This window comes from Thalassophryne amazonica, chromosome 1, assembly GCF_902500255.1.
Source record: "Thalassophryne amazonica chromosome 1, fThaAma1.1, whole genome shotgun sequence".
Classification (NCBI taxonomy): domain Eukaryota; kingdom Metazoa; phylum Chordata; class Actinopteri; order Batrachoidiformes; family Batrachoididae; genus Thalassophryne; species Thalassophryne amazonica.
The window spans coordinates 122,373,263-122,389,599 of NC_047103.1; the positions used below are offsets into that span (position 1 = coordinate 122,373,263).

Below are 16,337 nucleotides of genomic sequence, written 5' to 3' on the forward strand. Positions count from 1 at the left end.
AAACGTTTGAAAACCAGCCTTAACCGGGGAGGGGGTCTGAGACACACTTTATCCCCTGTTTACAATGGGGTACTCAGGTCAAAGGAGTTTCAGTCTTTTGTTCATGGTAATGAGTCATTCACGACCTGTGTCTCAGTTGTCACAATTTTCTAAGATACTGGAAAAAACTTTACAACAGTAGCCTGGGTAAATTTATAGATCGACACAACTTGCTTGATGAAAGTCAATATGGCTTTAGAGCTAAACAGTCCACTGCAATGGCATTGCTGGATTCCATAGAAGAGATTAATAAACATGTGGACTAAAGGGAAATTGTAGCAGGTTTATTTATTGACCTAAGAAAGGCTTTTGATACAACTGATCACAATATATTATTTCAAAAGTTGGAACTGTATGGGATCAGAGGGGTTGCTCTGAGTTGGATTAAAAGCTACTTACAAAACCAGAAGCAGTTTGTTAAACTCAGGGAATACTGTTCTTCATGTCTGGACATCATTTGTGGGCTTAATCCACAGGGTTCTGTGTTGGGCCCCAAACTATTTATTTTACACATTAATGATTTATGTAAAGTTTCAGATGTGGTTAAAGCTGTTCTCTTTGCAGATGACACAAACCTGTTTTGCTCAGGGAAAAATCTGCAACAATTATCTGATTTAGGAACTGAAATGATGAAGTTAAAGAGATAGTTTGATATTAACAAATTATCATTAAATTTGTCTAAAACTAAATTAATGTTATTTAGAAATTATAAAAAAGACATACAAATTCAGTTAAATATACATGGGGTAAACATAAAACATGTCAAAGAGAATAAGTTTTTAGGTGTCATTATTAATGAAAAAATTAATTGGAAAGCTCATATTCAGCATATTCAAAGGAAGGTATCAAAGAGTATTGCAGTATTACATAAAGTAAAGCATGTTCTTGATTGCAGAGCACAACATACTTTGTATTGTTCATTGGTTGCACCCTGCCTGAATTACTGTGCTGACGTTTGGGGCAATAAATACAAAACTACATTGCAACCATTATTCATTCTTCAAAAAAGAGTATTAAGGACAATTCATAATGCAGGTTATTGAGACCACACCAACCCACTGTTCATTAAATCTCAAATATTAAAACTTAATGATATGATCTTGTTCAAGACTGTTCAATTAATGTACAAAGTGAAAAATAAACAGGTGCCATTTAGAATTCAAGAATATTTTACTGAGAGAGAAGGAAAATATAATTTACGGGGCTTGTATCATTTTAAAATTGCTGGCGATCGGACCACCAGGAAAGGTTTCTGTGTCTCCATGTGTGGCTCTAGACTATGGAATAATCTGAAGGATGAACTCAAACGATGTCCAAATATCAATCAGTTTAAAAAGCAATATAAAGAAATGATGTTTTCAAGATATGTATCTGCTGAAGTAGGTTGAGTTTGGTGTGTAGCCAATTGTAAGTGTAAATTTGTTCGGTAACACTCGGATTTTGTCCTTTAAGTTGAAGTGATTGAAGTGGTTGAAAATGGGAGTGGGAATAGTTGTTGTTTTTTTTTTGTTGTTGTTGTTTTTCTTTGCAGTCCTGATGATGATGAGAAAGGGGTAGGCGTTAATAAGCTTTGCTTCTGCCTACACCCTTTCAGGCACATAGATGCATTGTCAATCCATTTTCTTTATCAATCCATTTGATGATGGGATTTGAGTTTGCATTGTGTTAAATGTGTTTGTGGCATGGCCCAAGCAGAGGGTCACCCCTTAGAGTCTGGTCTGCTTGAGGTTTCTTCCTCAGTACATCAGAGGGAGTTTTTCCTTACCACTGTCACCTGTGTGCTTGCTCTGGGGGTAGGTAATGAGTATATATGTATGTATGTATGTATGTATGTATATAAGAGGTGGGCGTTTAGAAGCTTTGCTTCTGCTCACCCCCTTTTGGTCACACGTGTCACTGTGGAATTGTCTTGTGTATCAGTTTTTTGTTATTGTTGAGTCTGTGTGCCAAATAAATTATTCAAATTCAAAATTCAAATTCATTCATTCATTCAAATTCAAATTATTGATGATTTATTTCAAAGTACATTTTACAAAATATGTCTAAATTTATTTTTATGTTTTTGAGTGTTTCTGTTTCTATTCATACACTGAAAAAAGTGAAACTTGGATGAATTAAAAAAAAAATACTGTCATCTGTTTGACCTAAATGTATTAGTTAGAAAATGGACAGATATATTTTTAGAATTTAAGTTTTCAAACTAATTCTAAAAAAATAAAAAAAAATACTTTGAGAAAAAACTAAAGCTGATTCATGTTTTATTTTTCCAGTGCAGTTTTGTTTCTAAAATGTTTTTGTTGTTGTTGTTAACAGTTTAGTATCATTTCAAATGTCAAATCACATAGAAGCAAAAGCTGCTTTAGCTTCTATGTCATTGTACCTTTAATGGTTTTTAAATGGGTCTAAAATTTAAAAAGTCCAGTGCCTTTTTTTTTTTCTTTCTTATGCTGTTCACTCTCACACAGACACATACTGATACCACCCCATAAGAAGAAACACAAACACACACACCTCAATTACACTGCATGCACACACACCCAGTAGTTATTAGACATGAATGTATCATTTATGATTTAGTCATGTTGTAATTAGTGATGAGGGGAAGTGTGTGGGTGGTGTGTGTTTGCAGCCTGACGCGTGTGAGTCTTAATTCTTACTGTTTCCCATGTGGTGCTGTGCACAACTGACCACAGTGCATTCTGGGAAAGGGAGGGGACTAACAGTTTGAATAAATCAAAAGTGACTTGTTCAGCTGCGGAGATTTCTCATTTTCTGTACGAAATCATCACCCGGAGGGAGTGTGAAGGGTCACGCTCACAGTCAGAACCTGAACCGCCACCCTTCTATTACACAATAAAAAAATAAGTACATTTGTTACACAACAATGGTTGTTATTTTGTGACAGCTGCCAATGAACCTGAAAGGTCCTGGTGTGTCCTGTCTGACTGTGGAGTTGGGACACTTGGACACTAACAGTGACCTAAGGTGATGGCTGAATGTCTTTAGTGCCTGATCTCCTTGGCGTACCACTGGAATGACTTTGTGTCAAACAAGGAGCTACTTACTGACAGTCAGTTGAAGCGTATTTGTTGCATTGTAAGGGAGTGACAACTATGGCAGTGTGGTCATGCGGCGGGTTTCTCTGTGCATGATTTAGCACAGTTATTCTCAACCAGTGGGCGGCGGCCCACACACAGGCCTCATAGTGCTCTCTACTGTGCTGCGGAGGCGGTGATTAAAAAAGTTCCAAAAGGTTGTATTATTATTATTATTATTATTATTAATAATAATAATAATTTTAGCATTTTGTAAATTCCAAAAAAATTAGAAATGAGCTCTACAATTCACATAAATAAAAGCTTCAAATTAAAATGCAGAATTTCAAAGATCAGTTCCATTTCAATATCACAGCTCCAGTTGACATGCAATCTGCCAAAAAAAAAAAACAAACAAATAAGAGGGACAGCAGTGACAGCTACTTTTGCAGTTATGGACAAATTTCTGAAATGAAAATGTGACATGAGAGGTACCCCTACACCAGTGAAAGTGCCAAAGGAAATTAAATATGGCCCTGAATACATTAAATTTAGATCCATAATGGCAGGCAGTGATGCTGAGCCAAAACACTGTGCGGTGAATGTGGTGAAATCCTGTCAAATGAGGCACAAATACCATTGAAGCTTCAGAGACAATTATGGACAAAGCAATCAGGATGTGCTGGGAAGCCAAAAGAATATTTGTTAAAGAAAAGACACAGGCTTCAGGCACAACGGAAAGTCATCACAACATTAACAACTCAGTCAGAAGCAACACTGAAAGCCAGTTATATGGTTGCAGCTTGTTGCAAGAAACCCTTTTCAGTCACCAGTGTTGCCACAGTTAATTTGAACAAGTAATCCAATTACTTCTTGAAAAAGTAAGTTGGTTACTTTACTGATTACTCAACTTTAAAAGTAACTAAGTTAGATTACTAGTTAATTTTTTAGTTACTTTCAGCAGCTGCTGACAACCCCCCCCCCCCCCCCCGCCACCTCAACATGAAAATAACCTGTTTTGCCAATACTCACTTTATAGTCAACCTTTCTTGACTTCAATGAACATAAATACTTGTTTAATAATTGCTTGTTTGTTAATAATTATGTTAATTTCTTGACCTCATATTTAACTGTTGACAGCACTGATGTAACAGAGGCCAGCAGGTGTCGCTGTGCATATGTAGTTAAACCTCACTCCAAACAGGTCAAAAGGATTCTCTGCTTACCAGGCCAGAGCCCTGGGTTTTAGCGTTCTGGTTAGAGATTCTGACTCCCATGCCGAGGATGGCGAGTTTGTGTCCTGAGAGAAGTGAATGGGCGGAGTCATAACAACACAACGCAGAGTGCAGCCGCTACACTGACAAGGTAAAACTTACCATTTCTAATCTACATTGTTTATAAATGTAACTATTAAATTCTAACATCTTTCAAACATTTAAATTCTTTCTAAACATTTTAGTTGTTGAAATTATTATTATTATTAAGTAATATTAGTATTAGTAATAGTATGAAAAAAAAAGTCTTCAAAAGTGGACCTTTAATCTAGCGCTGTTGTGGGGAGCCACGTCTACCTCATGCACACCACTAAATTATGGCAATCCAACAGTGGACGCTCTCATTTTGGCCGAACAACGATATACAGTCTCTGTATATTCTGTGTTAGTGCTTGATGAATTCCTGCGCAAAAAGTACTTCCCAGACCTGTGATGACAGTGTGTTTTCATGGGTAACAAAAACATCAGGAGTATATTTGACACAAGAACTTGTGTATCTCATGTGTTTTTATGCCTAAATGATCGTAACACTCATCCTGCATCTTCTCATCTCGGCAGATTCAGCACTGGGTTAGGCGGTAGTCCGATGAGCTATCCCACAATGCCAAAATAGCAGAGATGTCACTCCAATGAGAGCGCCACACTGAGCAGTGTGTATTTGAGCTTTGCAGATCAGCTGTTTTTAACGAGGACACACACAGAGCGGCACAGAGTTTTAAAGAATGAAAGAGGGGCCCACCAAGGGGCCCACTAAGGGCCCCCTCTTGGTGGCTCCTGGTGGGCCCTGCGTGCTTCCCTCGGGTGTGGAGTTACTTCCTGTGCCTCCGTTGGGGGGTGTCGGGGGGTGTTCCAGCGCCATCGGGCCGCTCCCTTGTTGGTCCGTTGTGCTGCCCTGGTGGCTCTGGTGGCTGCCCTTTCTGGCCCCTGTGCCCTTCCGCTTCCCTTTTTTGCCTAGTTCCTCCTAGGGCCCTGCGTCCTGGGCCCTTTTCCGTTGTCGCTTGTGGTCGGCTGTATGGCTTCCGACATGCCGGAGTGGTCCATGTCTTATGGTAGGGTTCTGTACTTTTATCTTGGCCCAACACACCAGCCACAGCAGTGATCGGATATATAGCTGAGATCTGGGTCTCTGTGTATGGCTGGTCACGTGTTCGTGGCTGACACCACAATTCGGTTTTGGGTGCTCTCAAGGGGATCAAGACTTTGGTGTCCCAGATTAGGGAATGAATGCTCACTAACCAGACAACAGACTGTCGCTGTCACTGCTTGTTCATGTGTGGTGGTTTGTTCCGGCATGTTTTATGTTGTTGATCTTGTAGGGTGATCGGGAAGGGCGGATGGGGGTCACACACGCACACCACATTCACTCATGCACTACATACCTTCTGTCCTGCAAGAATAAATTGCATATATGTGTATTAATGTTCATAAATGGTTCTGCCAGTGTGGCATTTACCATTACTATATACGCAGACAGTGGGAAAAAAAAAAGAATAAAAAAAGCATAAAATATCTTTGTAAAACCATAGCTCTGAGCGTCACTGTGCACAGTGGCTCTGTGCTGCAGCTTGCTGAGAGTGGACAATTCAGAACTCAGTCTGCATCTCGTCAGGACATCTGTTTTAATGCTGCTATCGACCCACAATACAAAGATTAACGATTGGAAAGATTAACTTGTTAGATTACTCATTACTGAAAAAAGCGGTCAAATTAGAGTAACACATTACTAAGTAATGCGTGACTGGCATCATGGTCAATCATAGTGGAGTTTATTTGGCTGAGCACTGTGGATATGTGCCGGGAGTTATTGGGGAGGCAGCTGCAACCAAAATCCAGTCCGTACCACTCTCCAGTGATGCGGTGAGCAGAAGAACTGTTGACATGAGTCATACGCCATCTTGTTGAAAGAATAAATACAAGCCCATACTTTGCCATGTAACTGGGTGAGTCGACAGACATTAGAAATGTCATTTTATTGTTCATTTTTGTTAGATACTGCATTGATTTTATTTTTCCTCATTCATTTGAGGTCCCAGACAGCAAATGGATCCAGGCCGGATGTAGTCCAACATCCGGTACCAATCCTGAAAACAGATCCGGTCCAGACAATTTTTGCACCCCGGCCCAGATCCGGCACGGCTCCACTTTACAGTTCTGGAACAGATCCGGACCAGATCTGAACCGGATCCGCAAAAGACCAACCATTTACAGCCCATATCTGGTACGGATTTGAGACAGATGTCCGCATCACAGCACTGTAGCAGGAACAAGTTTTACAGGGGTAAGTTCCGTGGATCTGAGGAAACTGATTTGTGTCTGTAACACACAGATCAGTGTCCATGGACTTATAAAACTTGCTTGTCGTAAAGAAAAAAACTGCTTTGCGCTAAGCATTTAAAAAACTTCATTGACGATCATGATTACAGAGTACACACTAACACCCCCCTCCTCCCCATGATTCGCGGAGTTTTCACAGCCCTGAGTTTATAACCGGTAATGGATAGTTTCTGCCGAGTGCAGATAAAATTGCTCATCGTTATGCTAACCCCATGTTCCTGCCACGGTGCTGTGATGCGGACCACATCTGTCCCAGATCCGTGACAGATATGGGCTGTAAATGGTTGGTCTTTTGTGGATCCGGTTCAGATCTGATCTGGATCTGTTCCAGAACTGTAAAGTGGAGCCATGCCGGATCTGGGCCAAGGTGCAAAAACTGTCTGGACCGGATGTGTTTTCAGGATTGGTACCGGATATTGGACTACATCCGGCCCGGATCCATTTGCTGTCTGGGATTCTTGCTTGATGTAAGACTTCAGTTGTTCAACAGTCCAGGGTCTCCATTGTTGTATTTGACACTTCATAATGCGCCACACATTTTCAATGGGCAACAGGTCTGGACTGCAGGCAGGCCAGTCTAGTACCCGTACTCTGTGACTACGAAGCCACGCTGTTGTAACACGTGCAGAATGTGGCTTGGAATTGTCTTGCTGAAATAAGCAGGGACATCCCTGAAAAAGACGTTGCTTGGATGGCAGCATGTGTTGCTCCAAAAACGTGCTCCAAAAGCAAGTTTTATAAGTCCACGGACACTGATCTGTGTGTTACAGATACAAATCAGTTTCCTCGGATCCACGGAACTATACCCCTGTAAAACTTGTTCCTGCCACGGTGCTGTGATCTGGTCCGGATCTGTTCTAGAACTGTAAAGTGGAGCCGTGCCGGATTTGGGCCAAGGTGCAAAAATTGTCTGGACCGGATCTGTTTTCAGGATTGGTACCGGATGTTGGACTACATCCGGCCCTGTTCCATTTGCTGTCTGGGATGGGAAAGAATTCCACCTACAAAGCTTCAACAATTAGTGTCCTCAATTCCCAAACACGTATTGAGTGTTGTTAGAAGGAAAGGTGATGTAACACAGTGGTAAACATGCCACTGTCCCAGCTTTTTTGAAACGTGTTGCAGGCATCCAACAACGTCCCAACTTCAGTGGAATTGGGGTTGTAGTTTTATTTTTATCAGACCGCTTCCAGAGGATCACAGAGCCCACACGTGCATGGAACAGCATTTCAAGTGCATCACAGCACCTGGCCAGTGAAGGATTGTACAGAAGTTGAGGACAGGCACCAGCTGGGACAATAATATTGATATATAGCAGCTCCTGGACAACGTCTGTACATCCATGAGTGGCTTTCCACACGTTTCTTGTGTTTTTAATTGTTAGTTATTATTTTATTATGTATTTTATTATTTTCAGTGCTTTTTCTGTTTAAAGTTGGGGGAATTTTCACAGGCTCTTTCACATAATAACAATGTAATCGTCCACATCCATCCTGAGTACTGCGTGTGCAAACGTGTCATTGTGTCAGCCACGCCAGTAGCTATGGCAAGCCAACACTGCCACAAATACATCACGCTCATCAGAGCTGCTTGACTTTTGCGTGTTTGCCGTGACATATCAGTGTCCCTCACGCGGTATGTGTGGACATCTAAAGATTTGTGGCCGTAATTTTCACGGGCACTCCAGCCAGCATTCAGCAGGCAGTGGGCAGCTATGTGCGCACATGTCGGGAGGACAGATTCAGTGAGAATCCACATGAGACAGGTATCACCTTTTCGGCTGTTTTCATGTGATTTTGTGTCTCTGCATCCTCTCCACCAGCCGTGTCAGTGAGATACTAGCCTAACCAATCAGCCACAAAAACGTTTGACAGATATTATAAGCCTTCCAGCCAGAGGCGATTTTAGACTTCCAGTTTTAGGGGTGCTTAGCACATTTTTAAAATTTTGAAAATCTAGATGTCCAGAAATACAATTTCCCGTGATTTCAGAGTGAAAACATTGCTTGTAAAAGCTGCATTCATTGTCAAAATGATTAAAAAAAACACATATTAGCAATGGAAAATGGCCCATACATAAAATTCCTGCATTCTGGTGCAGTTTATATAACAAATAATTCAATCTCCTAATGTGGTGAGGGCAAATAGTAATTGCAACTTAGGAGCAGGTCTGAAATATTCAGAGGCTGAGTAAAGTATATTATCTTTGTTTTTATATTAGTCTTATGAGCCTATAGTTATTGAAGATTTTTTTATTTCATCTTAACAGATTATTGTCATAGTACGTAGTACAGAACACTCACCCTGGTATCACTTTTCAATTATATTTAGACAGTTTTAGGCATTACTTAGATTGTGTTTTAGTTTTGGCTATTCATTTATTTATTCTACAAACTGATTGATGTCTCGGTTTTTCTGGCAGCACGCACATCCACGTTGTAAGTCATAAAAAGTAGTTGCAGTTGTTATGATCAGTGAGGTTTAGTGCCGTGTGCAGGAGGACCTGGTTTAGCACAGCTACAGCAGCACTCCACTATAAGGCTGGATGGAGAACACAGATGTACAGTAGTGTTCAGAATAATAGTAGTGCTATGTGACTAAAAAGATTAATCCAGGTTTTGAGTATATTTCTTATTGTTACATGGGAAACAAGGTACCAGTAGATTCAGTAGATTCTCACAAATCCGACAAGACCAAGCATTCATGATATGCACACTCTTAAGGCTATGAAATTGGGCTATTAGTAAAAAAGTAGAAAAGGGGATGTTCACTATAACAGCAGTGTGGCATTCAGTCAGTGAGTTCAGCAATTTTGTGGAACAAACAGGTGTGAATCAGGTGTCCCCTATTTAAGGATGAAGCCAGCACCTGTTGAACATGCTTTTCTCTTTGAAAGCCTGAGGAAAATGGGACGTTCGAGACATTGTTCAGAAGTACAGCGTAGTTTGATTAAAAAGTTAATTGGAGAGGGGAAAACTTATACGCAGGTGCAAAAAATAATAGGCTGTTCATCTACAATGATCTCCAATGCTTTAAAATGGACCAAAAAAACCAGAGCCGCGTGGAAGAAAAAGGAAAACAACTATCAAAATGGATAGAAGAATAACCATAATGGCAAAGGCTCACCCACTGATCAGCTCCAGAATGATCAAAGACAGTCTGGAGTTACCTGTAAGTGCTGTGACAGTTAGAAGACGCCTGTGTGAAGCTAATTTATTTGCAAGAATCCCCCGCAAAGTCCCTCTGTTAAATAAAAGACATGTGCAGAAGAGGTTACAATTTGCCAAAGAACACATCAACTGGCCTAAAGAGAAATGGAGGCATATTTTGTGCATTGATGAGAGTAAAATTGTTCTTTTTGGGTCCAAGGGCCACAGACAGTTTGTGATACGACCCCCAAACTCTGAATTCAAGCCACAGTTCACAGTGAAGACAGTGAAGCATGGTGGTGCAAGCATCATGATATGGGCATGTTTCTCCTACTATGGTGTTGGGCCTATATATCGCATACCAGGTATCATGGATCAGTTTGGATATGTCAAAATACTTGAAGAGGTCATGTTGCCTTATGCTGAAGAGGACATGCCCTTGAAATGGGTGTTTCAACAAGACAATGACCCCAAGCACACTAGTAAATGAGCAAAATCTTGGTTCCAAACCAACAAACTTAATGCCTCGCAGATGTGGAGAAATCATGAAAAACTGTGGTTATACAACTAAATACTAGTTTAGTGATTCACAGGATTGCTAAAAAAGCAGTTTGAACATAATAGTTTTGAGTTTGTAGCGTCAACAGCAGATGCTACTATTATTGTGAACACCCCCTTTTCTCCTTTTTTTTTACTAATAGCCCAATTTCATAGCCTTAAGAGTGTGCATATCATGAATACTTGGTCTTGTTGGATTTGTGAGAATCTACTGGTCCCTTGTTTCCCATGTAACAATAAGAAATATGAGGTCTGTCCATAAAGTATCGTACCTTTTATTTTTTTTTTAAACTATATGGATTCCGCAGGTTCACCTACGGAAACCTTGTTATGACTTTTACTTCCTCTAGATAGTCAAGTTTGATCATCTTCTCGGCTTGGGATTAAGGCAGTTCATAATTTTCTCTGTCCGACCAACCTCATACCAGTGGGGTCCTGAGCTGTTTACAAAAAGTACACAGAGGGGGTCAGACTTTGATAACACATCCATGTCCAGCAGCTTGTCACAGGAGATTCTCAGCTCCACCTTGGTCACACAGTCAGGGACCCTCGGCCCTGGGGCTCCAACTCACCTGCTGCCATAGCTTAACTCCCTACGGAGTCCACTGATGTGTTTTGCTGCAAACGCAGAGGAAACATCTCGAGGAGACAAAGCGCCTTGGGGCAACTGGTTGTTGTGATTTGGCGCTATATAAATAAAATTGATTTGATTGATGTTTTCACATCAGACAAGCTTGAACCCCTGTGCGTATGTATGAGTTTTTCCACGCCTGTCGGTGACGTCATTCGCCTGTGAGCACGCCTTGTGGGAGGAGTGGTCCCGCCCCATCGTCGGATTTTCATTGTCTGGAAATGGCGGAATGATTTGGAGTTTTTTTCCATCAGAATTTTTTCAGAAGCTGTTAGAGACTGGCACCTGGAATCCATTCGAAAAATTTATCTGGCTTTCGGTGAAAATTTTACGGGCTTCACAGAGAATAAGGACTATTACTACAGCTTTAAGGATGGCCCACCATGGCGCTCGGCGTGCCGCGCTCCGAGCTGCGACGACAGGCACGAACCACCGGATCATTTCTAAATAGATGGCTGTGTGGAGCTGGGACCGTCGTGTGCACTTTCTCTGGTTATCACAAGAGCTGGACATCAATGATTTTCTGGCAGATTTAATTTTTAACAAGAGATTTTGTTGTGGAAAGCCACGCAGAGGCTTTGTGCATCACGACCAATTCGCTGTTCGAGCGAGACAAAGAACGCCTCCGTTTCGGCGTGTCAGAGGACAAGTTCAGACATGCCCAGCTCTCCACAATTTTTCTTATAACTCACTCGACTGGTAAGCATTGAAAGCTGAGATAGACATGTCCGAACTTGTCCTCTGGCACGCCAAAATGGAGGTGTTCCTTTGTCTCGCTTCCAAAGCGAATCGGTCGTGACGCGAGAAGCCTCCGCGCGGCTTTCCATGACAGAATCTCTTGTTAAAAGTGAAATCTGCTGGAAAATGGCTGATGTCCAGCTCTTGTGATAACCAGAGAAAGAACACACGATGGTCTCGTATCCACAGAGCCATCTGTTTAGAAATGGTCCGGCTTGTGCCGCGTCATCGCAGCTCAGAGCGCGGTGCACCGAGCATCCTTAAAGGGGTCTGTGAAGCCCGTAAAATTTTCACCGAAAGCCAGATTAATTTTCGGATGGTTTCCAGGTGCCAGTCTCTAACAGCTTCTGAAAAAATTCTGATGGAAAAAAACCCCCAAATCATTCCGCCATTTCCAGACAATGAAAATCCAACAATGGGGCGGGACCACTCCTTCCACAAGGTGTGCTCACAGGCGAATGACTTCACAGACAGGCGTGGAAAAACTCAAGCATGCGCACGAGGGTTCAAGCTTGTCTGACGTGAAACATATGAATCAAATCCATATAGTTTTAAAAAAAATCAAAAGGTACGATACTTTATGGACAGACCTTGTATACTCAAAACCTGGATTAATCTTTTTAGTCACATAGCACTACTATTATTCTGAACACTACTGTATACTGCACATAAATGAGTTCAGGATAAGAAATATATGAATATGAATTATTTATTGAATTAACAGCAAAGCATAGAAAGGACAGACAAGATCTAATGAAGTCCTTAAAAGTAAGAAAAATAAAAATGTGTGACTTAAAAGTCAGAATTCATACCAAAACACCAGTAACACAAGTAAGACACCTCCACAGTCTGATACACATATTCAGTTTACCCTGAGCTTCACTTTCCATCCTTTGCTATTCTCAATGTCCATATCTACTATCACATAAGGTCTATAGAGTGCACAAATCTCACCTGAAGCTTTTTTTGCTTTTGAAAAAAAATGCTCTGATATCCATCACTGCACTGCAGGCTTGGTTTGCCACTTACTACCAACAAATTAAAATACAAAATGAGTTTTATTATTTATGCCTTTTTAGCAGGAATTTAAATTATTCACTTATTATCATGCTGTGCATTAAACTTTGTGGTAAAGTTTACTCTCTTAATTCTGAAATGCTTAGTTAAAGACCTTAACTAAGCATTTAAGGTCAGATCTGTGTACATGGTATTTGATGTAGGAGAGTGATTTGTTAATGGAAGCTACACAGATTGAAGGGCAGCACCATTTAGTAGCTGACAAGAGGATTTAGTTGAAAAAAAAAAGACAACACTGAATCAATCTTACATTTGACCACGCACAGCGCGCACTATTTGTAGAGCAATATACTGTGTTTTGCGATAGGTTGCTAGGTGAGTAAAATAAGCACTTTTCAGAAAGTTGCACTTGCTCTTCACATTCAGAGACATAAACTGTGAATAAATACCTCGCAAAAATCACTTGACAGCGTGGCTGGGCGAGGTTACCACCAGCGCTCACAGGACAGCGCCTCTGCTAAATGAGCACCACCAGCAGCACCAGGCGACACAAACACATGCCAGAGCAGACGCAGTTGCGGACGGAGAGAGAGAGAGTTGAATGTAGGCGCACTTCGTGGACTGAACCATTTGGAGATGATCAAATTACTGTGCTCTTGTAAAACATATTTAGGCATAATGCTTTAGGTTGTTTAAAAAATAGCAGTATAGAAGCGCATATATATATATATATATATATATATATATATATATATATATATATATATATATATATATATTTTTTTTTTTTTTTTAGGGGTGCTTAAAATATATTTAGGGGTGCTTGAGCACCCCTAAAAATGGTCTAACTCCTCCCCCGCTTCCAGCTTTTAATTTTGAAAGCAGAATTGTCAGTATTCTATTTGCCCAAATCCCAATGTGACAGCATGTTGTGGTCAACAGCAGAGGAGGTTGCTTTTATTTCCAAAACCCCGAATCAGAACACAAAAAACAAGGACCACAATGGAAATAGTTGTTTATCTTTATTGTTAAGCGAAATGAATGCTGTGACCCACAGTCCGTGAATGCTCAGGTCTCTGGTGGGCCTTCTTGTTGTCTTGTTGTACTTTTGGTTATTTTACATCAGTGTCTCTCTCTGTCTCACAGAGTATGATCTCAGCCATAGTGAACAGCTCCTACTATGCCAACGTCTCCACCGCTAAATGCCAGGAATTTGGACGCTGGTACAAGAGGCACAGACGGATCCACGGTAACGTGTCTCACACCTCACAGTCGTAGATTTTCAGCTCAGTCACAGTGATGGAATCATGCTTCTTCTGCACACATCTGAGAACTGTTTGAATTTGGAGCAATGCCACTGAGCAAGGCACTGATTCACTCATGACGCCCGCCCACATGACTTTTCAGTGGTAAACAAATGTTTACTGAGTTATAATGAATCACTGAATTACGTACGAGTATATTTAAAAGCTTTTTATGAGCATGAATTTTAAAAAATATAAACTGACAAGTGACTAAACAAGCACAGACCAAACAAAAAGGTTTTGTGTGTGTGTGTGTGTGTGTGTGTGTGTGTGTGTGTGTGTGTGTGTGTGTGTGTGTGTGTGTGTGTGTGTGTGTGTGTGTGTGTGTGTGTGTTGGGTGGATGGGGAAAGTGGGCAGTGGCAGTAGCTTCCCTGCAATTTGATTGGACATTGGGCTTGAGACCAGAAGATACTCAGTTCAAATCCCAACCTGACTGGAAAATCACTAAGGGCCCTTGGACAAGATCTTTAATCACCCGCTGCTCCCGGTGTGCAGTGAGCGCCTTGTATGGCAGGACCCTCACATCGGGGTGAATGTGAGGTATTATTTGTAAAGCCCTTTGAGTGTCTGATGCAGATGGAAAAGTGCTATATAAATGTATTGAAAATTCCATTTTCAAAGCCCCCCCCACACACAAACCGCTTTGTGATATACATATATATATATATATATACATATATATATATATATATATATATATATATATATATACGAGGGCTGTCAATAAAGTAAGGGTCCTTTATTTTTTTCAAAAACTATATGGATTTCATTCATATGTTTTTACGTCAGACATGCTTGAACCCTCGTGCGCATGCGTGAGTTTTTCCACGCCTGTCGGTGACGTCATTCGCCTGTGAGCACTCCTTGTGGGAGGAGTCGTCCAGCCCCTTGTCGGAATTCCTTTGTCTGAGAAGTTGCTGAGAGACTGGCGCGTTGTTTGATCAAAATTTTTTCTAAACCTGTGAGACACATCGAAGTGGACATGGTTCGAAAAATTAAGCTGGTTTTCAGTGAAAATTTTAACGGCTGATGAGAGATTTTGAGGTGATTCTGTCGCTTTAAGGACTTCCCACGGTGCGAGACGTCGCTCAGCGCTCTCAGCCGCCGTCGTCAGCCTGTTCAAGCTGAAAACCTCCACATTTCAGGCTCTATTGATCCAGGACGTCGTGAGAGAACAGAGAAGTTTCAGAAGAAGTCGGTTTCAGCATTTTATCCGGATATTCCACTGTTAAAGGAGATTTTTTTAATGAAAGACGTGCGGACGGGTCCGCGCGTTGGGACGCAGCCGCCGCGACGCTCCGCCACAGGAAAAACACCTCTGTTGAAAGCCTTAAGGACAAGTTGGAACATGTCCTGCCTGTTAAACAATTTCTCATATACTCACTCCACTGAAAGCCATCAAAAGCCGCCTGGATTTTACAAATGGTTATCAACACGGAGGTGTTTTTCCTGTGCCGCCGCACCGCGTCGGCTGCGTCCCGACGCGCGGACCCGTCCGCACGTCTTTCATTAAAAAATCTCCTTTAACAGTGGAATATCCGGATAAAATGCTGAAACCGACTTCTTCTGAAACTTCTCTGTTCTCTCACGACGTCCTGGATCAATAGAGCCTGAAATGTGGAGGTTTTCAGCTTGAACAGGCTGACGACGGCGGCTGAGAGCGCTGAGCGACGTCTCGCACCGTGGGAAGTCCTTAAAGCGACAGAATCACCTCAAAATCTCTCATCAGCCGTTAAAATTTTCACTGAAAACCATCTTAATTTTTCGAACCGTGTCCACTTCGATGTGTCTCACAGGTTTAGAAAAAATTTTGATCAAACAACGCGCCAGTCTCTCAGCAACTTCTCAGACAAAGGAATTCCAACGAGGGGCTGGACGACTCCTCCCACAAGGAGTGCTCACAGGCGAATGACGTCACCGACAGGCGTGGAAAAACTCACACATGCGCACGAGGGTTCAAGCATGTCTGACGTAAAAACATATGAATGAAATCCATATAGTTTTAAAAAAAATAAAAAGGACCGTTACTTTATTGACAGCCCTCGTATATATATACATATAAACTTGCAAAATGGACAGTATTTTGCAAGTTTTCACACCTACAAAGACTGGAAAGGTCTGTAATTTCTATCATTGGTACACTTCAAGTGTGAGAGAGAGAATCTAAAAAAAATTCTGAAAAATTACATTGTATGGTTTTTAAATAATTAATTTGCATTTTATTGCATGAAAAAAGTACTTGATCACCTACCAACCAG

General features: G+C 41.2%; 1 protein-coding gene across 1 annotated transcript in view; it reads left to right on the top strand.

Moving 5' to 3' along the window:
- LOC117513731 (DNA-binding protein SATB2-like) overlaps positions 1-16,337 on the top strand; it is a 163,995-nt gene that overhangs the window by 98,103 nt on the left and 49,555 nt on the right. The window contains exon 6 of the mRNA XM_034173970.1: positions 13,921-14,023. Coding sequence (XP_034029861.1) covers positions 13,921-14,023 — 103 coding nt within the window. The remainder of the gene's footprint in view (positions 1-13,920; positions 14,024-16,337) is intronic.